The 27170-nt window shown below is 44.2% G+C and overlaps 1 protein-coding gene across 10 annotated transcripts in view; it reads left to right on the top strand.

Annotated features, from left to right (window-relative positions):
- The window catches only part of STN1 (STN1 subunit of CST complex), a 58244-nt gene extending 31309 nt beyond the window's left edge, over positions 1 to 26935 (top strand). For 2 of the 10 annotated variants that reach the window (XM_049855239.1, XM_049855234.1), the window contains 2 exons: positions 3265 to 3337; positions 26463 to 26935. In XM_049855239.1, coding sequence (XP_049711196.1) covers positions 3265 to 3337; positions 26463 to 26620 — 231 coding nt within the window. In that variant the 3' untranslated portion in view covers positions 26621 to 26935. Of the gene's footprint in view, positions 1 to 3264; positions 3338 to 9499; positions 10689 to 26462 lie in introns of those variants that run through there. The other 8 variants (XM_049855236.1, XM_049855235.1, XM_049855240.1 and 5 more) reach the window with 7 other exon arrangements.
- Positions 26936 to 27170: the final 235 nt, after the last annotated feature.

The raw sequence follows: 27170 nt of genomic DNA, 5'->3' as shown, positions 1-27170 counted from the left end.
GACCTTCACCTACTAGTTGGCAGTAGCATTTTCCAGTTGTGACATCCAAAAATGTTTCCAGACATTGACAAATGCCCCCTGGGATAGTTGAGAACCACGGCTCTAAGTCATGGTCAGCAACATTTCAGTACCATAATTTCACATCTTAGGCATCTTTACGTGTTGGTACTTATACCTCCTTTTTTTTTTTAAACATTTACCTGGTATTCCAGTTTCTTGATACTTGCCATACGTTTTTAACCATTCCTATTTTGATAGACATTTAGGTGGTTTCCAACTTTTTGCTGTCATAAATACTGATGCTTTTGTTGTTTTGGCACAACTATCTTTGTGAGCTTATGTAAATATTTCTGTAAGAAGAAAGGGGGAATTGCTGGATCAAAGGGTGTGTACAGTTAAGCTTCTGGCTGACATAGGCTGATTGGCCTTCCAAAAGGCTGTTCCAGTTGACATTCCGGCCAGGAGTACCAATGCTTGTTTACCTTGTAGAGGTAAAAATTCACTTCTCACTAAACCCGTTGCCGGAGACTTGATTCCAACTCATGGCAACCCCATGTGTGTCAGAGTAGAACTGTGCTCCATAGAGTTTTCTTTCTTTTTATTTATTGTGCTTTAAGTGAAAGTGTACAAGTCAGTCTCATACAAAAAGTTATACACACCTTGCTATGTACTCCTAGTTGCTCTCCCACTAAAGAGACAGCACATTCCTCCTCTCCACCCTGTATTCCCCGTGTCCATTCAGCCAGCTTCAGTCCCCCTCTGCCTTCTCATCTCGCCTCCAGACAGGAGTTGCCCATATAGTCTCATGTGTCTACTTAAGCCAAGAAGCTCACTCCTCACCAGTGTTATTTTCTATCTTATAGTCCAGTCCAGTCCCTGTCTGGGAGTTGGCTTCAGGAATAGGTCCAGTGTCAGGCTAACAAAGGGCCCAGGGACCATAACCTCCAGGGTCCCTCTAGTCTCAGTCAGACCATTAAGTCTGGTCTTTTTACGAGAATTTGAGATCTGCATCCCACTGTTCTTCTCCATCAGGGATTCTCTTTTGTGTTCCCTGTCAGGGCAGTGTTAGCCAGGTACCATCTAGTTCTTCCGGTCTCTGGCTGATGTAGCCTCTGGTTTATGTGACCCTCTGGTTTTTTTTTTTTTTTTTTTGTCTCTAGGGCTCATCTTTACTATATGTCTTTGGTGTTCTTTGTTCTCCTTTGCTCCAGGTGGGTTGAGACCAGTTGATGCTCCATAAAGTTTTCAGTGACTGATTTTTCTGAAGTAGATCGCCAGGTCTTTCTTCCAAGGCATCTCTGGGTGGACTCAAACTTCCAGCCTTTCAGTTAGCAGTGAGTGCATTAATCATTGGCACCACCCAGGGACTCATCGCCTCTCGCTAAAAATACTAGAAAACCAAACTCGTTACTGTCAAGTCGATTCCAACTCATAGTGACCCTGTAAGACTGTCCCCACAGGGTTTTGAAGGCTGTAAATCTTTATGGAAGTAGGCCGCCACATCTTTCTCCCTCACAGCAGCTGGTGGGTCAAACTGCTGACCTTTCAGTGAGCAGCTGAGCGCTTAACCACTGCATCACCAGGGCCCTTCACTTCTCACTAAAGAAACTAAACCCACTGCTGTCTCACTACATACCTTTAGTATTGGAGGAACCAGGCTGAAAACTGGCCTGTTTGTGACCACTCATGTTGGTGGTGGTTAAATGTGATTCTCCTAGAGACAGATCAGAGCTCTGAGGCATCCCAGAAGTCACACCACTTAGGGATGATTCCTGAGGGGAAGCCTTCCTTACCAGGACATTTTCCTGGTGTAGATTTGCCTGAGTGATTCCCAAGTTTAGGGAGTTCTTAAAAATTAGAGTTCAAATACTATTTGAATACATTTTGAAAGTGGTCATTCCGATCTGTGAAAGGGGTGAGTGCAGTTCCTCTCCTTCCAAGATGGGGCAGGCCTGGTAGGAGTCAGTTGCCTCCTGTGAGGTGGCAGAAGCTCCCCCTGGGCAGCCCACCACGTACTCCGCTCTGGGGCGCACATTCCCTGTAGCTTCTGGGCAGCCTGCCTCCTAGTCTGTAGAGGGGAACTCTTCCTGAGGAGGAGGAGCAGGGCCGCAGGCGGGAGGCCAGGGCCAAGGTGTGGCAGGGCTGGGCCACTTCCTCCTGTGAATCATTATGAGTTGGAATGGGGTGATCTAGCCATAATAGTTCTTTCCCCAGAAGTCACTGGCCCCTTCTCTGAGTTCACTTTTCCGCTTCTACCTCATTGGCTGGCTTTTTAGGTTTCCTTTCTCCTGAGGCTCTGCCTCAGGGAAATTGTTATCAAATAATGTCAGTACTTCTATTTGTACAATGCTTTCCAGCTCTCAGCAGCTCTCACACACCTTACCTTGTTTGATCTTCACCATAATAACCTCGTGAGTTGAGAGAAGGCAGGCGTTATCAGCATCGCCATTCTATAAGTCTGGTCAGACAAGAATTCGTGGGCTCTCTCTTTGTGGAAACTTACAGCTGTGTTTGTTTGCATACTTCTTTCTTCCTCCCTCTCTCCCTCCCTTTCTTTCTTTTTTTATTACTGTTTTTTATTTTTTTTATTATTTTATTATTTTTTTATTACTAGATTTACCACTGAATGTGAAGGTGAAACCCGCTGGCTTGCTGAGCTGTTTGAGAAAGGAACTAGGTTCTGTTGCTTTAGAGAACAGAAAAGTGTTTCAGTGGATAGGCTGTTTACTCCCTTGCTAGCTTTTCCTTACCCTTTTTTCCTTTTTATTGTGTTTGGGAGAGGGAAGAAGCATAATGAGATACAAGACAGGTGTCAGGGACCAGAGGAAGGAGTCCTCCAGGGTGGATATCAAGATTTTGATCATTGTGCCTCCCTCAAAAATCTATCTGTCTGTCTGTCTGCCTGCCTGTCTATCTATCTAACCAACAAATAAGAAAATTTTGATGAATGTGTTATGAACATTTGAGAAGGTTGTTCCTTTAAAAGTACAGAATTCCAGTTCTTTACATCATAGCCCCAGTGAACTGGCTTCTCCAGAGGTGTTCCTTTGCCTCTGGGCCGACTACAGAGCAGTGAGCTGCTTAGGGACAGACAGCACTGGTTTGACAATATGCCAAGTATTGAAAACTGCATTTTTGGTATGGGAAGGATGATCATTATCATGAAATCTTCACAAACTATCCTAAATGTTAATTTGGGAGTCCGGATGACACAATGTCTGTTACTTAAGAACACTTTCCCTCGGAACTGTTTTTCCTATTCAGGTAACCAGAGAAGACAAAGAACTGCACAGAAAGATCCACCATATCATTCAAAAAGATTGCCAGAAACCAAATCGTGAGTGGTGTAACATATGTGTGACGCCCTGGTGCACTGTCAGGGGGCGGTCTCTCTAAGTGGATGGAGAGCTGGAGACCTGGGGCTTTTTCCCATAATGACTTGGGGTGGGGGTGATTGGTCAAGGTACCTGCCCTCTCTGAGCCTCAGTTTCCTCCTCTCTGTGATGAGTGTTGAGCTAGCACCAGTCATTCTGACCTTGGCTCCAAATAAGATTCAACCTTGGAGCTTTTTAAACATACAGGTCCTCAGGTCCTACCCCTGGGGATTCTGATTCAGTAGGGGTGGGTGGGGTCTAGACAGATGAGCTTCCTAGGTGATTCTGATACAGTGTGATAAGCCACTAGGCTAGAACTTTTTGATGTCCTTCTGGTTCTCACATTCTGTCTGATTTGTGCTATTTCTGGTTCACTCTTGCTCGTTGTCTTTGATTCCAAAGCTGACATTTCCCTCTCTTCTAAAATAAAGACCCTTCAGTGTTGGGAGGAATGGTTCTAGTCTTTGGAGTTTGTGAACAGTTTAATTCAGCCATCTTGGACACTGATGATTAGCAGTTTTCATGGAGTTATGTCAGCCCCTAGTGGTTAGAAACTCAAACTGTAGATAGTGTGACAGAAACATTACCATTTTCACAGTAGTTAGAAAGAGGAGCAAGCATTATTTCTATCTTTGAATACTTGTGTAAACTGGTCAGGCATAAAGGTGACTTTTCAAACACTATCTTTTGCAAGCATAGGCTAGTAATGAATGCTGACCTGTGTCAACAAATGATGCTAGAAGCAAGTGGAAAGGGTTGTGAATGACTGCAGGTCTCCTGACCCTGCTTTGTTTCTCTCCAGAGAAGTCCACCTCCGGTCCTTTCAGCCCACTTGTCCCTGGGGCCTGGGCTTAGTCCAGGCTTTGTCAGCAAGTAGAGCGGGGCCAGGTCACTAGCCCTGGCATTTGTGGTACGCAGCCCTACTTAGCCTTTCAGAACCAATGAGGTCAGATCCCAGGGTGGTTATGACAACAGGTCTCAAAATAAACTTGAAGCAATCTATTATTCCAGTGCAAGGATTTCTGGCTGTCCTTTGGCACATTCAGATCAATAAGAATAAATACACTTTAGGGAAAGACCATCTACCACAATTTTTTTTTAAATATTTTATTGTGTTTTAGGTGAAAGTTCCACAGCAAATTGGGTTCCTGTTTTTTATACAGATTGTTCCCTGACATTGGTTACAATTTAAACAATGTAGCAATGTGTCAGCATTCCATTATTTCTTTTGTGTTTGTTCTTTTTCCATTGATCTAGCCTTCTTGCTCTTCCTTGCCTTCTCATCTTTGCTTTTGGGTAAATCTTGACTGTTTGGTCTCATATAGTTGATTGTTTAAGGGAGCACATACCTCATGGGTGATATTATTTATTTTATAAGCCCATCTATTATTTGGCTGAAAGGAGACCTATAGGAGTGGCTTCAGTTCCAAGTTAAAAGAGTATGTTAGGGCGATAGCCTTGGGGGTTCCCCTGTATCCATCCAGTAAGTCTGGTCTTTTTTAGGAATTTGAGTTTTGTTCTACGTTTTTCTCCCATTCTGTTTGGAACCATCTGTTGTGCCCCTGGTCATAACGGTCGGTAGTGGTAGCTGGGCACCATCTAGTTCTTCTAGTCTCAGGTTAGATGGAAGAGGCCGTGGTTCATATGGGCATCTACCACAATTTAAGGTGCATTTAACAGCAGTGAAATGGGAGATTCCTCAGCCAAGACGGGATGAGAGGCAGTTCTTGAGATAATATTGGTGACCAGGCCCCTGGGTTGGATTCTTTGGATTAAGAACAGAATTGATGGACATGAGCCTAGGGCCTGGTGAGGCAAATGAACAGAATTCACACCTCATTTCTTAGGGGAACCAGCAGCCTGTGTGACCTGAGGGACCATGAAAGTGGCAGGTTTTATGTCCACATCTAATGAATGCCTGGGCCAGCTCCTGCTCGGGGGAGTGTGTGTCAGAGTGAACAGGCCCTGCCCCTTTGTGCATCAGTGGGAGCTGCCTCTGAAAGCCACGAGCCAGCCACCTGGAGCTTATAAACTCTCAGAAGCTGATTTGGAGTAGGATTTACTGAGAATGCCTGCAAAAAATGCTTTCTGGTGACTCTATTAGAATCTGCCGCTACCATTTCTTTTCATAGGCAACATCTATGGCATTAGAAAACTTGTTTTGAATAATAATATAGGTACACAATAAAAAGTCAAACAGTGCCAAAGTACGCACAGAAATGTCAAACTTCTTCCCAACACTGACCCCCCGGGCTTTAAGTTCCCCTTCTCAAAGGCAGTGATGAGCACTAGTTTCTTGGATATCCTTCTAGAGGTATATGTACCTACAAGTATACTTGTATTGATTTTCCTTTTTTAAAAACCCCAGTGAAAGTTAGCATACAGTTCCACACCTTATAATTTTTAATCTAATATTGGCTTCTAGAGGTTATTTGGTAACCACCGAGAGTTGCTGTCAAGTTGGCTCCGACTCATGGAGACTCCATGTCTGTCAGAGTAGAACTGTGCTCCATAGAGTTTCCAGTGGCTGCTTTTTCAGAAGTAGATCACCAGGCCTTTCTTCCAGGGACCCTCTGGGTGGACCTGAACTTTTATCCTTTTGGTTAGCACCCAAGTGGGTTTACTGTTTGCACTACCAGTATGTATAGAAGTCTTTGCAGTAGCTGCACAGTATTCCATTATATATGTAGAGAGATATTTGGCCACTTATCTAACCATTTTCTGCTTGGCCTTTAGTTCATTTCTAAACTTCCATACAATATAGCATGGGTTTTTCCTTGCCTGGATGAGCAGTTGAATGACTTGAAATCTTTTGACATTGATCAGTCTCAGCAAAGGCTAAACCTACAAATATGAAAGGACTGTTTTAAGTTCCTAAAGTATTGATGCCGGGTTTGTGTAGAGAAGAGCAGCGTGGCATAGTTGTGAAGAGCAGACCTCTGGAGCCACTCTGCCTGGCTTTGAATCCCATTCTGACCACTTTTAGCGGTGGGACCTTGGATAAGTCTGTGCCTCAGTTTCTTCATATGCAAAATGGGGTTAATAATAGTACCTACATCACAGATTGTTATGACAATTAAGTGAGTTGGTGTTTATAAAACTGTTAGATGGGTGCTCAGCATATGGCTCGGGCTGTAAAGAGGCTAAGTATAAAGTTTTCTGTCCTAATGGCACAAGTGGTACCCCTTAGCTCTCTAGCATGGAGACCCAGAGGCTCAGTCTGTTTGGTTTAATATTGATCTGGAAGGAAGCAGTTTTAGGTGGAATCTATGTGTGGATTTTATTCTATTCTTATTGGGCTAAAGTTAAAGATCTGAATTTTGGCTCTAGGTGTGGGGGATGACAATGGCACATTATCCAAAAAGAAAGAAATTGCACATTGAAGATGTCTTTACCTCCAACTTTTTATTCTGAAATTGTTCCCACCTACAGAAAAGTTGAAAGACTAGGAAATACCCTTTTACCCTTCACCTAGAGCCACTAAGAACTTCAGCTTCTATCTCATAAAAATAGGGACATTCTCTGTTTCACACCTGAGAAAACTGGCATTTGATGACTTCTGAAATGGCACCTTTTCTGTAGATGATAACCTTAACTATTAGCTTTTCAAAAAGATTCATTCGTGTCTCAGATACTACAACTGCTTTCTATGGAAACAGAATATCAAATGACTCCACTCATATTGGAATGATGTTTATTGAATTATCATAATCCTTTTAAAATACCATTAAGCATTTACCTAACCTTTCATAGTTAGTAGGTTGTATCCCAAAGTTTATCTTGAACATCACCAGCTATATTTGAGTTTGGGAGAAGCTACATTATCAGATGAGACTATATGTAAAAATATTTGAAAATATAAGGCACAGTTGTCATTGCTTTTGAGATTCATTTTAAAATAACCATGTCTGTCTGACCAAACACCTTCAGAAGAGTCAGTCTTAGGATTGTGGGTTTGTCCCATAGAGAGCTGAACGATATCCGTGCTTATAGCTAGGAGCTTGACTTTTCCTATTTGGAATCCTTTTTACAACCTTTCCTATTTTGGAATCTGTTCTCATATTTAACAAATGGTCTAAGTTCATGTTCCCCATGTGACTGGAAGGTCACTCTACTGAACAGCCTCACCAGACAACCCTCAGACAGCAGAATGGCCTTTCCAAAGAAATAGTTTAAGGCCAGTGGGACAGGTAGCATCACTCCCTGGGGCCCACACATGCCTGTCAGTTGTCTCGAGTCCTGAACCTGAACCACCAGGCCTTGTAAGCACTGAGGTATGGAGAAGCAGAGGCACTGAAAGTCCTGGCGTTCCCTTCTGTGCTGTGTAGGACCCCATTTGGTTGGAATCAGTCCTTATTCACCCTCCGTCACCAACCACTCGCTGCCATCCCTTGGTTTAGCTTTTCCTCTCTGTGTGTCTTTTTTCTCCAGAGAGTTGAAGCTTCTTTAGAGCAGTGACTATCTTATGTGTGACTTGTTAGGTTATGGATATTATGGTATAATTGCTTTAATTCCACCACATAAGAAGCACATACCAGGGTTTCATTTCATCCACACAACCACCCTGTGAAGTAGGTGGTTTTATTCCCATCTTGCAGATGAGGAAACAGAGAAAAGCGTAGCAATTTACCCGCAGCAGAGTCAGGACTTAAATTCAGGTTGGGCTCCACCTACTGCTCTCTGTTGCCTCCCCTCGCTCAGCTCTTCTCACAGAGTAGGTGTTCACTAAATCTTTATTGAAGGAATGTTGAAGAAAAAGCCTGTAAATGTGGAGACCAGTGGTGGTGGCAAGTTTTCCAACAGTAACCTCAGTCTGAAGGAATGAGTTGACATAGCCACTAAAGCTCAGAATTTAGCAGATCTTGTTAGACAAGATCACTGTCTGTGAACCTTAGAGCTGGAAGGGATCTCAGAGATGGTGCCTTCTAGACCACCCTCCCACACATGAGAAAACTGAGGTTCGGGGATAGTATGACTTGTCCAAGGCCACAAAGGTCCGCTGAATGGCAAACTATGCTTTGCCCAACGCAATACCTCCGACCATCTGAAAATAACATTATGTGACTGTCTTGAGCAGCTTTTGTGGGCAAGGTGCTGGGTATGCAACGGTGAGAGCCCAAGCCTGGCCCTGTCACGGTGCCTAAAAGTGTGGAGACTTGGAGGGTGTCTATTTAGGAATTAGGTTTGACTTTTACTCAGAGTTAAAAATACATTTTACATCGTGACCCAATAAATTAATAATGATATTCCACAGGTAATATAAAAAGTTTCAAAATATGCTTTTCCTAAATTTAATGCAATACATTCATTTTTTTTCTGTTTTAGTCTGTTTAGTAAGGAAAAAAAAAGGCAATCCACAGCCCATTAAACTGATTTCATGGCTCACTAATGATCACAACCCTCAGTAAATATTACTGCCTAAATCATTGATATCCACTAGGAAAAAAGTTACTAAACCCTGAATTTGTATCACCATAAACTACATGGCCTTAGTGTTGGGCAGAGGGTAAGAGGTTTTTAGAACTCAGCCATCACAGGCAAGACTTCTTAGCCCAATCAGAGGAGTGAGAACAGGCCAAAGGCAGGGATCCCTTTGTCTCTGTGGCGGCCCCATCACATCAGGACTTAGAGAAAAGATGATGGAGCCACTGTCACCCTGCTCTGCTGTGAATCCTCCTACCAGGGAAGCTGGGGGTCAGCACTGAGTAGATGCACTCACATACATGCAACTGCATTAGAGAAAAAGATGATCAAGGGCTAAAGTCCCAGTGGATAGAAAAGCATTTATATTGGAAGTCAAAGATCTGAACCCTGAGCAGTGACTGTGGCACCAAGAACAGGCCTATTTGTTTTATTTTTGCTGAAAATCTAGGCTGGTGTGTCTCAGCTTCAGTGTGCACAAGAATCATCTGGGAGCTTGTTAACGTGCACATTCTGATTCAGGGATCATGGGGAGGGCCTGAGAGTCTGCATTTAAAACAAGCTCCCGGGTGATGCTGCTGCTGCTGTCCTTGGTCCACACTTTGAATAGCAAGGAGCTAATAATGCTTCCACTTAGAGGGGGAGGAGAGAGAGTGGGCCCGACAGGCATGCCTGAGCCTAACCACCTGCCTCTTTTCCTGCAGACGTGGAGAGGGGCTGCCACTTCCTGCACATCTTGGCCTGTGCTCGCCTGAGCCTCAGCCCGGGCCTGAGCGAAGCTGTGCTGCAGCAGGTGCTAGAGCTCCTGGAGGACCGGAGTGACATCATCAGCACCATGGAGCACTACTACATGGCGTTCTGAGAGGCACGCAGCCAGCCCAGGGCAGAGCCGGCTGGCCAGCCAGGAGCTGCCTGGGGAGGAAGAGGAGGTGACCTTCACTCCCAGGCTCTGATTTTAGACATCTCGCAGGGATTGTGTGTCTGGAGGCAATTACCTCATGATAAACTATAATGTGCAGGTATCGGGCAATGGGACTTGGCATGAATGCTATACACTGCCTTCTACCTGCTGTGTCCCTGGGATGGAATGGCTTTTATCTCAGCCAAGATACATTAAAACCCTCCCCACTGACCTAGCTGGACTGGCATTACTCATGGAGCAGAAGGGGGAGAAAACAGTGTCAGCAGCTTAATCAGCATATTTGGAGTTTGAGGCTGTATCATGGTAAAGGGTAAAGGGTAAAGGCCCACGTCCTACAGAAACTGAGGAGCAGAAAGCCAGATCACACCGTTCGAAACTTTTAAAACTTCAGACTATCAGATAACATTCCTTTGGGCCTCTCTCCATGTCTTGAGAACCAGGTTTAGGGGAACAATTCTCCCTGGATTCGTGTTCCTTGCCACATTTCTGTGGGCCCCAGCCACCAGGCGCGTCCTGAGTCCTGGTTTAGTGCTGTGTTATAGCCCAGGCAGAGGTGGGAATAAAAAGATCTACAACATGTCTCTGTGTTTTTCATTTTCCTTATTTTCTTCTGAATCAAAATGTTTCTCAGTACCCTTCCCTGCATTTAAAGATGTGTATGACTAAATACATTGTCCCTTAATGCCCCTGAAGGTGGCAGAGCCGGTCAGCCTGGGGAGCTGGTAGATGTTACATTCAGGGTTGTCACTGAGTATGCAGGATGTGCCGACAGAGACTCAAGATATGCCCAGACAGGTGACGAAGCCATGCTTTTGCTCAGGGTGATGAGGTCAAGGAGAACAGTCTGAGGTATGTAATAGGCTTGTTCTAACAGCAAAATGACAAATCCAGCCGGCAAAAATAAAGTGCAGAGAAAGATCTGGACTTAATTACAATCATTTCACAAAATGCACGTTTGCCATTGTCTGCTGCCATCTAGTCATGGATGACATTTGTTCCTTTTTTTTTTTTTAAATAATATGTTTTAGATGAAAGTTTACACAGCAAATTAGGTTTCCCTTAAATTGTTAAACAATTTATACAAATTTTATACAAATTGTTCTGTGCCATTGGTTACAATTTCTACAGTGTGAGCATTCTTATTATTTTCATTCTGTTCTGTTTCCATTGATCTAGCTTCCCTTCCCCTCCTTGCCTTCTCACCTTTGCTTTTGGTAAATGGTGACAGTTTGGTCTCATGTAGTTGTTTAAGGGAGCACATTACGCACAGGTGATTTTATTTCATAAGCCAACCTATTATTTGGCTGAAAAGTGAGCTAAAGAAATAATTTCAAATCCAAGTTCAAAAGTTACCTTAGGGCGATATTCTTGGGGGTTCCTCTCGTTTATATCGTGGGTCCAGTAAGTCTGGCCTTTCTAGGAATTTGAGTTTTGTTCTACGTTTTTCTCCCATTCTATCCGGGACCTTCTATCGTGTCCCTGGTCAGAATGGTCGGTAGTGGTAGTAGGGCACCATCTAGTTCTGGTCTCAGGTTAGAGAAGGTTCATGCGGGCTATTAGTCCTATGGACTAGTTTCTTCTTTGAGCCTTTGATTACCTTCATTTTCTTTTGCTCCATACAAGTGGAGACCAACAGTTGTATCTTAGATGGCTGCTCTCAAGCTTTGAAGACCCCAGATGCTACTCACCAATCTAGGATGTAGAACATTATCTCTGTGAACTGTTTTATGCCAATTACTACTTTGTCCCCAGAGACTATGGTCCTAAGCCTTCCAACACAGCATTTGCTCTGATGCAGTATGCTCTAAGCGGCTCTGCTGAGATCCACTGGCCTGGAAGAGTTGTTCTGCCCTGTGGAAGTGGCATGGTTTGTACACTCAAGAAGTCGGATCCAATACGGTATGTCAAGAAGTCGGATCCAATACAGTAAGTCAGGCTTGAGCTGGAGAAGCCTGCTGTCTGCCTCCCATATCTGTTCGGGTTTCTGCCTTCCATGGTTTGGGTGTGAGGGCAGATGGAAGTCTCCACACTGCCAGCCCCATCTCCACTCTCTCAGCCTAAGGACAATTGTGGGTTTTCCTTTTATCCCTCCTCTGGAGGTGATCCTTGTTGCTGTCAGGTGCTGTTCATCTGATTCCAACCCATAGCAACCCCATGTAAAAGAGTAAAAATGCCCCATAGGGTTCTCTTGGCTGTAATCCTTTGGAAGCAGATCACCAGGTCCTTCTCTCACAGTGGTTCTAACTACCAGCCTCTCAATTAGCAGCCAAGTACTTAACGACTTGCACCACCAGGGCTCCTTGATGTGACCCTTTAACAGGGTTCATTTCCTTTTAAGTGATGCTCCGTTTCCTCGAGAGGATTCCGACTCACAAAAAAAAAAGAAAAAAAACAGCGACCCTATAAATAGGAGGCAAATTGTGGTCTCCGAGGAATGGTCGCCGCCCCTCCCCTTTCCTTTCCAAAACTTAATGAGAAGGGGCTAAAGTTGACTGGGCCGACCTCTGGGGTCTGTGACACGTCTCCCTTTCATCTCAGCCGGTCCTCTTCCCATCCTTCACACCTCAGGAAATAAACACGGTGTCCATGACGCCTGGGGATGCTTTTCGCATGGTTTTGTTTACTGTATCACGAGCAAAATAAAAGTAGCCCGAGCCTGTACCAACCTCTTGAAGACCCTGTCTCAGGGTCCTATCACCGGAGAGAGGGAAGAGGAAAGGAAAAGGTGACTTGGAAGGGCGTAATTTGGGCAGTGGGCATTTCCGGGCTGGCTTCCAGGACCTTGGGAACGGGCCCGCCATCTGTACGGGGTCTCGGGGTAGTGCAGGCAGAAACACGCTGCGTGCCCACTGCGCAGCCGCGTCGCCAGCAGAGGAGGAGGCCGGCTGGGGCGGAGCCGCGACGTGGGGGCGGAGCCACGGGATGTGGGATGGGCGGGGCAGGGGGAAAGGACGGTGGGGCACGGTTCTGGCCCGACCGGAAGTCTAAACACCAGAGGCGACGTCGCCCGACCGCTCCTGCGGGGAATCGGCGGAAGCGGCCGTGTTTGGGTCCCGTCTCTCATTTCCTTTTTCGCATCTTTACCCGGTCTCATTCCGGAAAAACGGAAGGTGCAAGGGTCGACGGCTGAGCCACCCACTCTGCCACCAACACGTTTAGGGCGAAGAGGGCGCCCATTCCTGCATGCACCTGAACCTTTAAAACGGTTGCAGAGTATGCCTGAATGGACATGTCCTCCAAAGATAGTAAGTTAGTGTTTAGTCGTTTCGAAGTTAGTACTTTCATGCAGAGGAAATTCCAGCGGAGGGCCAGAAATTCATGGGTGCTTAACGTGATGAACACCTTTTTCCTCAACCCCTGTGACGCGAAGTTTGACTGGTGCTTTACCTCTGGGTTTACCCCTTTCTAAGCTCTGGATGCTCACCCGGAACAGTTTCGTGGCCATGTCAGTTTTTCCCAAGTTAAACGCCTTGCATCCTCGTTTTGGGGCTCCCATGCAGACCCTCAAAGGGAGTGATGCAGGGCCTTTCAGGGCTGCCTGGAAGCCACAGCCCAGCCTCCGGCTGCTTCTGAATCTCGCCGGTGTGAAAAGCAGGAGACCCCTTCCCTCTTGTGGTGTTTCGATCCTGTATTTCTAGCCTTTGCCAAACTCTGTACGTCAGAGATAACCTGGACTTAAAGGAGTCCCGGCAGGTGCCAGGTATGTACCTGGATGGGTGCCCTGTGCTGCCTCTGTGCCACCACTGCCCCTTCCCCAAAGCTGCAGAAAGCGGGGCTGCGGGGCTTTCAGGAGAGGCTTTCCTGCTCCAGGCTTTGAGAACGATCTAGCCTGGATCCCAACCCTTTGCCATAGAGTCCATTCCAATTCAGAGCGACCCTGTAGGGTAGAGGAGAACTGCTCCATAGGGTTTCCAAGGCTGTAAATCTTTATGGGAGCAGACTGCTACCTCTTTTCTGTTAACAGCCTGTTCAACTTTGTCTCCAGGGTTCCTTGCATGGACCCTAGAGTGAGCCAATTTCCATGCAAGTTAAAAACAGTCTAAATCATTGTTTATTTTTAAATAGATGTTTGGAGGGGTAACCTTTGTACTGAAGGAATTTATTTATTTTTTATTGTTTTAGGTTTTTCGTATTTGAAAATGCTCAGTTGTTTTTCTTTGGGCCTTCTCTTGGTGGGAAGATCACTGGACCAAGCATCCCAAGGCCTGAAAGGATCCAAACTGCCACTTACTGACCTGGGTTATGACTCATCGTCTTTAAAGCATAGGTTTCTTCTTCGTAAAAATGAGAATTAACAGTGCCTGATTTTTGTATGGGGTTTTGTTTTGATTTGCATTAGAATCAAATGATATAAGTTCCTGAGGGGAACGACATCATCTTCACTGTTGTAATCCCAGTGTTCAGAACAGTGCCTGTAATGGGCCCTCAGGAAGTAGTAATTGAAAGAGCGAAGCATTGTAAATGTAAGACTAAAAAATGTTATTAGACTAACCAATACTAAAGAGAGATTCTTCACACCTCAAGATACACAATGTCATGGTAGATTCAAATAATTCACATAGCTGTGGGTGGATCTTCACATGGATACTGTGAGATATGAGAAGTTTGGTCAAACTTTGCTATTTTGAGTGATGCTTCCCAGTCAGGGGCCTTCTGAGTAAGTCGAGAGTCTGTGAAGTATCAAGAGTTTCAATGAGGTGAGGGTCTGTGCGTTTCCAGTTCTGTGTACAAATATATTTGGATGACTAAAGCCTTTTGTACAGATATTTCGCCACATCGTTCTTTCCTAGTTATTGTTGGAAATGGTCTGGGTTTTTTTTCTTGGAAAGCAGCCAGCCTCCCCCACAGTTGCCTGTTTTCCAGAATAGTCTTATTCTTCATAGTTCATCTCAGGAAAAAATTAACTCACGTAAAATGCCAGCCTTGCTTTAAGATATTCTGCATATGCTCAAGAAGGTTTCAGGGACAGGATAGGGGCCTGTTGCAAGAATTTAACTCTTCCAGTCAGGGATGGATTACCTAATAAGCAAGGTAAGCAGGTGCCTAGAGCATCAACAAAACAGGGACGCCAGTTGTCCAAAGCAAAGACTGAGGTCAAGGACTCATTTTCTTTGTTGTAGAATATGTGGAATATCCTTTTTGTAGAAAATGTGGTATATAGTAAAAATCTTAGTACCCCACATCCACTAAAAATCATATAATCCAGATCACCTCATCCCACTAAAATGGCATACGCCACTTTTGCGTTCGATTGTTAATATAGTCGCATTTAAAAAGAAGCTACATCATGGATAGCTAAGACGCACACAGACTCATATAAATATACTGTGTATCTATAACTCACATAATCCTGTTCAAAAGCATGAGTGAGCAGAGGAGGGCGCACCACAGATTGTCAGTGTTTAGGGCCCTCATATGCCGTAATCCAGCCCTGCTTCCAGTGGGTGAAGGACCTTATAATGTATTCAGAACAAACCAAGGAAAACTGGCACTGGTGATCTTTGCTATCACTGGTGATAATGTGTCATATTTTTTTTTTTTTTTAATGAAACCTCGTTAAACCAGACTTCAACCATCTTTTCACAGCGTGATCCTTATACTGTAGAGTTCTGAAGGGTGGGAAATGCCACTCACTACTCTAGGTTTTTGTTCTTTGTGGATTTTTTTTTTTTTTGCTTTGTTTTTTCATTCTTTATTTGTTTTGCTGTAAAGAGAAAAGTTTTATTTTGACTACATAAAATTTAGAAACATTTGAACAGCAAAGAATACCCTAAACAAAATAACAAAGGTTAAAATAATTACAAAATAAGAAACAAATGATTGCAAAACAACAGCTCCCTTAAGTTAATCTATGAATTTAGGGCTAACTAATAAAAATATTATGAAGTTTGGGGGTATTGTTTTCGTTTGGGGGGTACTGTTTTTTTAAAATCAAATTTTATTGGGTTTTCTTAATAACAGCTCTTAAAGATTTCTTCTAACAGCTCATAAAACCAATTGCCATCGAGTCTGTTCTGACTCATAGTGACCCTATAGGACACAGTAGAACTGCCCCATAGGGTTTCCAAGGAGCAGCTGGTAGACTCGAACTGCTGACATTTTGGTTAGCAGCCATAGCTCTTAACCACTGTGCCAGCAGGGCTCCAACAGCTCATAGCATCCAGAAATGGTCTCTTCCATGTAAGATTTCAATGGTGGTTGAAGTAATAGTGGACCTTTTATTTCAATCAAACTACAGTACTTACACTGTCTAATTCTAGGGTATCCAATGAAGTGGAAATAAAAATTCTGTTAAACTAATCTGTATTCAAAAAATATTATCTTAGGAATTATGCTATCAAACTTCAAGAAGAGCAGTTGCATCAATTAAGTTACAGCAGTTAAACTAAAAAGAATGCATTGGCAACCCATTGCCATCGAGTGGATGCCAACTCATGGCAACCCTCCCTATAGGACAGAGTAGAACTGCCCCATACGGTTTCCAAGGAACACCTGGTGGATTGTGGATTCAAACTGCTGACATTTTGGTTAGCAGCTGTAGCTCTTAACCAGTACACCACCAGTGTTTCCAAACTAAAAAGAGACAAGTCAAAATTACTCTTAAAGAGAGAAAACATGGGCAGATGTCTTGCTGTGTGTGTGGGTGTTAAAGGGTCAGCTGCTGTGAAAGCTAAAACAAACCCGCATGTCACCCTACATCCCTGAGCCCTCACAGCTTAATCCTCCTCCTTCCTGGGAACCTGATGAACCAGGGGATCCCCTGATACCTCTAGGCCTCTGTGCGTTGCACATGGAACAGCAGGGACAGATGGGCCTTTGGGGAGAATTGAAACTTCAACTCTGTATGAACCAGTATGTGTCTTCTGTGATCATTTTCTTTTCTTAACTCATTGAACTTTCTCTCAATTGACAGAGCTGCCTGCTAACTTTCTTGAGCTTTCTTCTCATAGAAGATAATCTGGTCTTGACAGAAGGAAGCGTTCTTTCCAATTCTTTGTGCAGGTCTTGGGCTGTTGTCCTGTAGAGGTGGAGCTTCTGATACATGTGGCTCACATTTCCATACACTTTGAGAAGTTTTTTCTCTATTTCCAGGTAGTAAACTTCCTCCTTTGTTGATTCTCAAGTTGCCTTACATGGTCCTGCTGTAGTTGAGGCAGTGTTGTAGTTGCAGCTAAAGCTTCTGGGCCTCATTTTCAAGCTGTGGTTTTCTGAGTGCAAAGACGCTTGCTCTGTTGGGAAACTTTTTGTTTGGTAAACGTCTCATTAATTTGTTTTTCTTCACAGAATTTTTCAAATATTTCTTGTTTTTCACCTTCAAGCTGTTTAAAGGAAAAGTTGAAGTTAACAGCCTCAGTGAGTCTCTTCACATCAACATCTGACCGATGGACTTGGGCGTTCTCCATTTCCCGATTGACCCTTTGTGTCTAATTTGAAATTGCCGTCATCTTTGTACTCCTGTGTAAGGAGAGCAGGCGGAGCTACAGTCTTCAGCATGGTTAAGTCAGAGATGTTAACTGGCTCTGTTTCTCACTTACAGCCTGTTTCATTCATGTGTTTGAATTTTCAAGCTTTTTTTTTTTTTTTCCTGTTCCTTCGATTCTCACATTCTTTGCTTTCATCCTGAAGTTTCTTGGGTAAGCAGTTTTCGACTTACCTGGAGATGAGTCTGAAAGTAGCCCAGGTGGCATGGTGGTTAAAGCGCTTGGCTGTTAACTGAAAGGTTGGTAGTTCAAACCCGCCAGCAATTCCATGAGAGAAAGTCTGCTTCCATAGAGATTACAGCCTTGGAAACCCTAAAGGGCAGTTCTACTCTGTCCTGTAGATCGCTGTGAGTTAGAATGGACTCAATAGCAGTGGGTTTGGGTTTGGTTTTGGTTTTGGTGATGAGCGTTTTCATTCATTTTTTCCCTCTGAAGTTTTCTACATCATCCTCAGATGCTTTTAAGACTTTTTTGCCTCAGCCACTTGGAATTGGAAGGATGTTGATGCATCTCTGTGTCTGTCCTTGCATGCAGTGAATGTGTAGGGGCTCCCTTCTGAATCCTTGGAAAAGCTTGACTGTATCCTCAAGTGAATACCTGTCCAGGTCTTTATTAAGTGCTTCCAAGCACAGAGTTTGCAACCTCAGGGGACTGGCCTCCACCACAGGCCACTTGAAGGCATCATTAAAAAAATAAAAACCAAACCCATTGCAGAGTCTGTTCCGGCTCATAGCAACCCTATCGGACAGAGTAGAACTGCCCCATGGGGTTTCCAAGCAGCGGCTGGTGGGTTTGAACTGCCCACCTTTTTTCATTAGCAGCTGAGCTCTTAACCACTGCACCACCAGGGCTCCGTAGGCTTGTGTAATCAGCCCTGTCTCCTCTCTCACTTTACAGTTGTCTTGAAGCAGGGCAGAAAATCTTTTGGCTAGCTCTTTTTCTCTTCTTAAAGCCTGTAGCTCTTCACTGTAAACAACCACAGTAGTACATACCAGGAATTTCCCCAAGCTTCAGTGTCCTGAGCTTTTTATTGGGGTCTCATTAGGTAAGCATGATTGGGAAAATAAAGGAATGCAACAACCTATGAGATAAAGCCTTTACCTGAATGTATTTTGGGGATGAATATTGTGTCTGACTGGGTAACATTTCCCCTACCTAATATTGTAAAACAGAAGGCATGTAAATCTGCCCTTCAGACAATATTAATTGGACAGGCTAAGTAGGAATCAATAAGATTGTCTGAGCCCACACAGATCATTAATTTCAACCAATGTAGAATAGAAGCTGGAGTGCTGCTATGGACAAATTCTCTGTACAGTAGCCCCGTGTGGAGCATAGACTGGGGCTTATGGCAAAAGCCTGTGAGGACCACCTGGCCACGACCACTTTTAATTTTGGACCAGGAAATGTTCATTTGAGAGACAGTCACCAGGTGAATATTGGACTTTAATTGAGACTGCCACTGTGACTGGAGTAGAATAATCTCGAAAATGTAGCTATTCATAATATCTTGGGTGATATCAGGATATCTAATGTCCTGTTCTGATAGGGAGGGCGATACCCAGAAGCGTTTCGTAATAAGATGGAAGTGATTTATACAAGAATATGCTATTGGGAATGCAAGGAGGCTTTCATGAGCAGGAGCTCCCCCACCCACCCCCCACTTATGACTGACTTTGGAACTACCTGAGGAGCTACCAGACTCTGTTGCCACTAGGGTGGTACCCTATAAATGGCTCTAAATTGGCCGAAAAGCTACTCAGTTTATGAATGGTAATTTCAAGGTGAACAGACGCATCCTGTTCAGAAGATGGCCATGCTGATCAGTGAAGGTTAGAACAAATCAGGTGGGCTGAATTTTAAGCTCTTTGCCACTATGTTTTGGTTTTACCAACTCATGAGTGATGATCAGTGTCCTGGCCATAGGATCAGACAAGGGCAGTGGAAAACTGGACTGTTATAAGGATGCCTGCATGGGACATGACCCTAAGGAAATCACTATGGGAATTTGAGGAGTGCATTAAAATAGGACATGTCTATTCCTATCAGAAGAACCCCCTTCCAGCACTGGAAGTTAATTGGAGCAGGTGAGTAGATAGCCAAGAATGCACACTTGAGATGGCTGCCTGGGTCCATGAGATGTAATGCAGACATGGGCTAAATTGCAATATATTCCTCTCGTACCTGCTGAGGCACAAGATGCCAGTAAGAACTGTTGTCTACCAACAAGAGAGACAGGCTGTAGGTGGCTCTAGGACAGATTCCTCCAGGGGAAGGCCCTGCACATAGCTGCAGGTTGGAATGATGCCAGTTGCTCCAGGAGACTACAAAGGAACTCTGATAGGAATAGATACCCTAGACTGAGCTTTGCTTACTCAGTGGTAGAGGCAAATGATCAGTACTATGAAAGAATGCTAATAAGATACTGTACCAAGTTGGATCACTGAGTCACATTTCTTCAGACCAAGGGACACACTTTGATGCTAAGAGGAATGGCTTGATAGAAAATTGGAATGGGCAATTGAAACACTGCTTGTCTAAAACAGTGTGATACAAAGGCATGAAGAGTTTGGTGAAGTCTTTTCACGAGTATGCGCTCACACTCAACATGAGGGGGGCCAAGAGAGGATCCCCACTGGATGAATTTCATTTTTCTGGTGGATCTGGGGAAAAAGGAGTGGGGGAGAAGGCTGGTATTACTATATGATTCTTCCCCATACCACTTACAGTTTTTAAAATTTTTCTCCCACATCACCTCAGTTTTCTTTTTTCCTGTGTGATGCAGTAGTTCCAGGACCAGGGCAGCAACTGCAAGTAACAGAGGATGGTTCCTAAGTAAGAAACTGTAACTAAGCATTTACTAAGGGCTTGAGGGAGTGGGCTGTGCCACACCCCATCTGGCAAAATTGTGGCTAACATTGAATACGTCTGTATTGACCGTATACCCAACCCAGCGCCCTACCCTATATGAATGGAAGTGGACTGAGGAGGAGGAACTCACTAGACTAGTATCTATCTAGACCAGTACAGTGGCCAGACCTAATGTCTCTTCCAATGGTAGAAAAGTTTGGCTATAAGTGGATGGAAGGAGGAATAGTAGCTGAGGTTAAAGGAATGAATAAACAGATTATGCAATGAGGGAAATCCACAAATTACATTAACACCTGGTGAGATAGATAGGGTTAACCCTGCTGGCAGGACAAAAGAGCTGTTAAAAGATTACCATCTAGAAGTTGGATAAACAGGAACCACACCCTCTCAACATGAAATAAGGTTAAAACAACCAGTGAATTACTGTCTCCTTTTTAGTGTTTTTCTAATCCCTTCCCACTTTACATGTGCAGAACAAAGTGTGACTGCTGTTTGACCTTCCTTAGCCCACTGAAGAGGGCAATGTAGTGCTGAAGATCAGTGTGCTTGCACTATATCTCATAATAAGTGATGCCAAGGGCCGCAGAGAGGACTCCAACTTGAATATCAGCGGGTTCCATCTTGGATTCCAGATGCACGTGCAACCTAATTAGTATGCACCGCCATTCCGAGAAGTACCCGCATCTTGAAATAAACCTGCTGAATATTCATTACTGTCTTCACCAAACCCATATAAGCCTTAGCCTTGCTTCCCTTTTTGAGTCAGTCTTTTGGAGAGGCATAAGCCCCCACCGACTCCTTTTACTTGTCACAAGTGAAATAAACCTGTTAGAGCTGAACCCAAAGTTGTCTTCTCTGTGTATTCTTACAAGAGAAAGACAAGGACCCATTGAGGCTGGAGGGCCTCCACTCCCTCAACAGCAACACTGGGAATAGGCTCAGGATAAGAGGTGATATTGTCATTTAGCTCAATTATACCAGATGCCTGAAAGACTGAAGCCAAGGCCACTGCTGTTTTTGGAACCTGACAGCATTGAATAAAACCAAAAACCCAAACCCAGTGCCATCAAGTCGATTCCGAATAAAACCAAAATACCAAACCTAGTGCCTTCAAGTTGATTCCAACTTATAGCGACCCTACAGGACAGAGTAGAACTGCACCGTAGAGTTTCCAAGGAGTGCCTGGTGGATTCAACCTGCTCACCCTTTGGTTAGCAGCCATAGCACTTAACCAGTATGCCACCAGGGTTTCCCAGGATTGAATAGAAGCCTGCAAACCTGAGAGGCCTTGCCCTGGAATCAGTTATATGATACAATGATGGACTGAAGTAATCGCTAATGACTGATGGAGACTATTTTTCAGATTACTTATATAATACTTCAATATAGTATAATACTGACATTGTCAGTAAGATTATAACACTGATATTGATGGTCAAATGTATTGGGAAATTGAGTTAAAGCCACCTCAGGATGTAACAAGTGCCTGGCCTGAGGAAGAACTGGATCTAAATAACCACACAAAACCAAAAAACAAAATCCATTGCTGTTGAGTTGATTCTGACTCATGGTGACCCCATGTGTTACAAAGTAGAACTGCTCTGTAGGGTTTTCTTGGCCATAATCTTTATGGAAGGAGATTGCCAGGCCTTTCTTCCATGGCACCACTGGATGGGTTCAAACCACCAACTTTTAGGTTAGTGTCTGGTTGCAAACAGCTTTGACCACACAAAGTGTGGTTAACTAGGGGGGAAGGGGAGAGGAGGGGGGAATAATAATCCTCCAAATGTTAGGCATCTAAAAGGAATACTGGCCAAAGACCAGGGAGTGGCCTGTGGGATAAGAAATTACATAAACAATTTGGTTCTTCTCCCTGGTTCCTCTAAACCCTTGGATTTTCCCCAGTGATTGGAGGCTTTGATATTCGTGATAGGCTCCAGACCATACCTACCTGACAAGTTATGCTAATGAGCTAACTCCTGGGTGCGGGCTAGCCAGGGCAGCAAAACCCACTATACATGTCAGCCCAACCTCAGGAGGGGATCCTGGAGGTGGAGTTCAAACCTCTTAACATGCCTCCCAGGGTGTTAACTATTCAGATACTGCCCCTCCAAAAAAAAATTAAAGATCAAGAACTCCAGAAAAGTAGGCAAGTAGGGAAAAAAAACATAAAATATCTTTTAGACTTTGAAACTATATGCATGTAAGTCATCTTTACCGTAGTGAGCTTGTGAGTGACACCCCAGTATGGCCGAAAAACTGAAATAAAGATGATTCAGAAAACATTGCTTTTGTCCATGTAATAAATAAAATGCTTACTTTTAATGTATAGAAACAGGTGTGTACTTAATAGAAAGTATGACATTAACTACATTCACAATGTTGTACACTCATCACCACTGTCTAGTTCTAAAACTCTTTCATCACCCCAGACAGAAACTCTGTACCCATTAAGTAATAATCCCCCATCCCTCTCTCCCTCCAGCACCTGGTAACCGCTAATCTACTTTTATCTTTATGCATTGGCCTATTCTTGATATTTCATATAAGGGGGATCATACAATGTTTGTCTCTTTGTGTCTGACTTATTCACTTAGCATAATGTTTTTCAGGTTCTTCCATTTTACAGCATATATCAGAACTTCATTTCTCTTAATTTTTCAAAATAACACATTCGCACTCCAAAGATCACCATCACTAATAATTTAGAGTATGCCCCCCACACTGCCCAACAACCAATGCCATAATTATAATTTTACATTTATTCGTGTGACTTTAAAAACAATGTGTATCTCCTCATAGAATGTAAAACCCCAGAAGATCAAGGGCCTTGTGTGATTTGCCCCCCACCGTAGCCCCAGTTTCTAGCAGAGTGGGTGATGCATGTTAGTAACTTCACAAATAGTAAATAAACAAATGAATGGAGCCCTTGAAAAAGTAAACAATCTGTAACGGCATTTTGGAGCATGTGGCCAGCTCAGACCCACCTTCTTTTTCTGAGGATCCCCCAAAACGGTTGGTTCATGATAGCCATATTTGTATTACATGACTCCACCCCCTGATAATAGATGGGACTATGGTGGGCACATGACCTAAACTGGCCCAGTCTCATTCCTTATCCCGGGTATTGGACAGAGAGTCTTAGCTGGTCTGGAATTAAGGGGCTGGTGAACACTTGGGCAGAGTGGGGCTCCTGCTGTGTAGATGGAGAAGCAGAGAAAACCAGTCTGTGTCAGAGGAGAATTAAACAGACATACAGCACTAAGAAGATGGGAAAGAGTAATGCTAATTTTCTTGAAGATTTGGTAACTTCTTGGTTCTGCTTTGAGAAGCCCAGATGTCCAGGGATTCTATAAGACACCACTGTGTATTGGAAAAAATGGCAGTGGATTTGGTTTTGGTTTAGGTACGATTGATTGAGATGATAATAGTGACGTGCTTAGGGCAATAACTGGTCGATGACAGTGCTAACCCCAGACAGATTTCACCTGCATGGGAAACCCCAACCCGCCAAAGCCCTCTGTGCCTGCTCTAGTCCATCAGATAAGACACGAATCAACTACGTGGTTATCTTCTGCATTAGCAGAGAGGGTAGAGAGTGAGCTGGAATCAGAGTTGTGGCTTTGAGACTCTTCAATCTTCCACCTGCAATAAATATATAGATTCAATTAGGGTGACAAAGAACAGTAATTTCTGTAACATTTTTGAATAGAGAACTGAAGAAAAGGGGGGGTCAAAACAAAAGCAGGCTATATTTTGGTTATTTGTGGCTTTAGGCTATTTAAAGAAAACTGCATTTGATTTTTTTTTCCCCATTGTTATTTTTTGGTCATCCGGTGGCCAGGATTTGATGTCTTCTGGAAAATTCCAGGGGATTTTGAAAAAGAAAATCTGTGGTGGCTTAGGGTTAAAATGCAAATATACAGACTGATCTTTTATACCAAGGTAATGCTGGTAGCCCCCTGCAAGGCAGTTGAGTCTGAGGGTATGAAACCATCCACACTCTCATTCCTGGAAGGTCGTAAAACACACTGTTCTTCTTTTGGGACCAGGTGCCTGGTCAGGGTTAGGGATGTAGCCTGGAGGTATAAAATTCTATTTTTCCCCTCTATGAATCTAATTGTGTCTTGGTCTTTGGCTACACAGGCTACCAGGTTTCCCTCTGATAGTCCAGGGGCATGGTCATTTGCTAAGGTGGCATTTCTAATGGTTGTATAAGAAAAGCCTTTTGGACAAGGACCTTCAACAGAGACAAGGCTAAGCTGGGAGGCCGTGACTCTCAGTAACACTGTGTGAAGAAGCATGTTGAGATTCCTTGGTAAAATTATTGTGTTGGGAGTCCCAGAATCAGCTTCTACCACCTGGTGGTTATAATCAGGAGAAGCCTGTTATTACGGCCTGAATTAGCTAACAGTGGAGCTGAACAGACAGGACATTTCTGGGGGCTGTATCCCAGTCCCATTGCCCAGCTACCAAGGAGGAGAAGCTTAGCCAGCAAATTACTTCCCTCTGGGGAAAATGGGAAATCTGCCTTGCTGTGTATTCCAAATTCAGGAGGGACCATCCTCAGGACGCTCCCAAAACGTAAGTCCATTGAGGTTAAATTGTGAGGCAGAGAAAGAGAGAAACCCAGGGGTGGTTATAGATCATGCCACGCTCTCCTGCTTGTCCCTGGCGGAGGTCAGTCAGGATCTAGAAGGATCTACCCTGGCCAGCTGCTGCAGTTGAGGCTGTTGAATATTATGATATCATTGTATTAAATACACCATATAAGAAGTACCTACCAGGGTCTTATTTCATCCACACAAGCACCCTGTCTTAAGATGAGAAAACGGACTGAGAGAATTGAAGTAATTTGCTCCAGTTGCAGAGTCAGAACTTGAATCCAGGTCTGACTCCAGAGTCAACCTTCCACCAGAGGCTCTCCACTTGCCTCCCCTCACTGAACGCTACACACATTATTCATCTTTATTGGATAAATGCTGAAGAAAAAGCCTGTAAATGTGGAAACCAGTGGCAGTGGCAAGTTTTCCAACAGTAACCCCAATCAGGAGGAATAATGAGTCGATGTGGCCACTAGAGGTCAGAATTTAGCAGCTCTTGTTAGCCCTAGACCACCGCCTGTGAACCTTAGAGCTGGAAGGGACCTCAGAGGTGGTGCCCTCCAGACCACCTCCCACACGTGAGAAAACTAAGGTTTGGGGATAGTATGACCTGCTCAAGACCCCAAAGGTCCGCTGAATCGCAAACCATCCTTTGCCCAACACCACAATACCTCTGAGCATCTGAAAATAACATTATGTGACTGTCTTGAGCAGCTTTTGTGGGCAAGGTGCTGGGTATGCAATGGTGAGAGCCCAAGCCTGGCCCTGCCATGGTGCCTAAAAGTGTGGAGACTTGGAGGGTGTCTACTTAGGAATTAGGTTTGACTTTTACTCAGAGTTAAAAATACATTTTACATCGTGACCCCATAAATTAATAATGATATCCCACAAGTAATAATGCATGTATATACTTGAAAAAAAGTGTCAAAATATAATGCTTTTCCTAAATTTAATGCAATATATTCATTTTTTTTTCTGTTTTAGTCTGTTTAGTAAGAAAAAAAAAAAAAAAAGGCAAACCAAAACCCATTAAACTGATTGCATGACCCATTAATGATCACAACCCTCAGTAAATATTACCACCTAAATCACTGATATCCACTAGGAAAAAGTTACTAAACCCTGAATTTGTATCACCGTAAACTACATGGCCTTAGTATTGGGTAGAGTGTAAGAGGTTTTTAGAACTCAGCCATCACAGGCAAGACTTCTTAGCCCAATCAGAGGAGTGAGAACAGGCCAAAGGCAGGGATCCCTTTGTCTCTGTGGCGGCCCCATCACATCAGGACTTAGAGAAAAGATGATGGAGCCACTGTCACCCTGCTCTGCTGTGAATCCTCCTACCAGGGAAGCTGGGGGTCAGCACTGAATAGATGCACTCACATACATGCAACTGCATTAGAGAAAAAGATGATCAAGGGCTAAAGTCCCAGTGGATAGAAAAGCATTTATATTGGAAGTCAAAGATCTGAACCCTGAGCAGTGACTGTGGCACCAAGAACAGGCCTATTTGTTTTATTTTTGCTGAAAATCTAGGCTGGTGTGTCTCAGCTTCAGTGTGCACAAGAATCATCTCGGAGCTTGTTAACATGCACATTCTGATTCAGGGATCATGGGGAGGGCCTGAGAGTCTGCATTTAAAACAAGCTCCCGGGTGATGCTGCTGCTGCTGTCCTTGGTCCACACTTTGAATAGCAAGGAGCTAATAATGCTTCCACTTAGAGGGGGAGGAGAGAGAGTGGGCCCGACAGGCATGCCTGAGCTTAACCACCTGCTTCTTCTCCTGCAGACGTGGAGAGGGGCTGCCACTTCCTGCACATCTTGGCCTGTGCTCGCCTGAGCCTCAGCCCGGGCCTGAGCGAAGCTGTGCTGCAGCAGGTGCTAGAGCTCCTGGAGGACCGGAGTGACATCATCAGCACCATGGAGCACTACTACATGGCGTTCTGAGAGGCACGCAGCCAGCCCAGGGCAGAGCCGGCTGGCCAGCCAGGAGCTGCCTGGGGAGGAAGAGGAGGTGACCTTCACTCCCAGGCTCTGATTTTAGACATCTCGCAGGGATTGTGTGTCTGGAGGCAATTACCTCATGATAAACTATAATGTGCAGGTATCGGGCAATGGGACTTGGCATGAATGCTATACACTGCCTTCTACCTGCTGTGTCCCTGGGATGGAATGGCTTTTATCTCAGCCAAGATACATTAAAACCCTCCCCACTGACCTAGCTGGACTGGCATTACTCATGGAGCAGAAGGGGGAGAAAACAGTGTCGGCAGCTTAGTCAGTGTGTTTGGAGTTTGAAAGGCTGTATCATGGTAAAGGGTGAAGGCCCATGTCCTGCAGAAACTGAGGAGAAGAAAGCCAGACCACACAGTTCTAACCTTTTAAAACTTCAGACTACCAGATACACTCTGTAGGTCTCTCTTGATGTCTGAGAACCAGGTTTAGGGGAACAATTCTCCCTGAATATGTGTTGCTCACCACATTTCTGTGGGCTCAA

Source organism: Elephas maximus, chromosome 16, assembly GCF_024166365.1.
Source record: "Elephas maximus indicus isolate mEleMax1 chromosome 16, mEleMax1 primary haplotype, whole genome shotgun sequence".
Lineage (NCBI taxonomy): Eukaryota > Metazoa > Chordata > Mammalia > Proboscidea > Elephantidae > Elephas > Elephas maximus.
The sequence above is the reverse complement of the archived record's forward strand: the minus strand, read 5'-3'. Positions and strand labels throughout refer to the sequence as shown.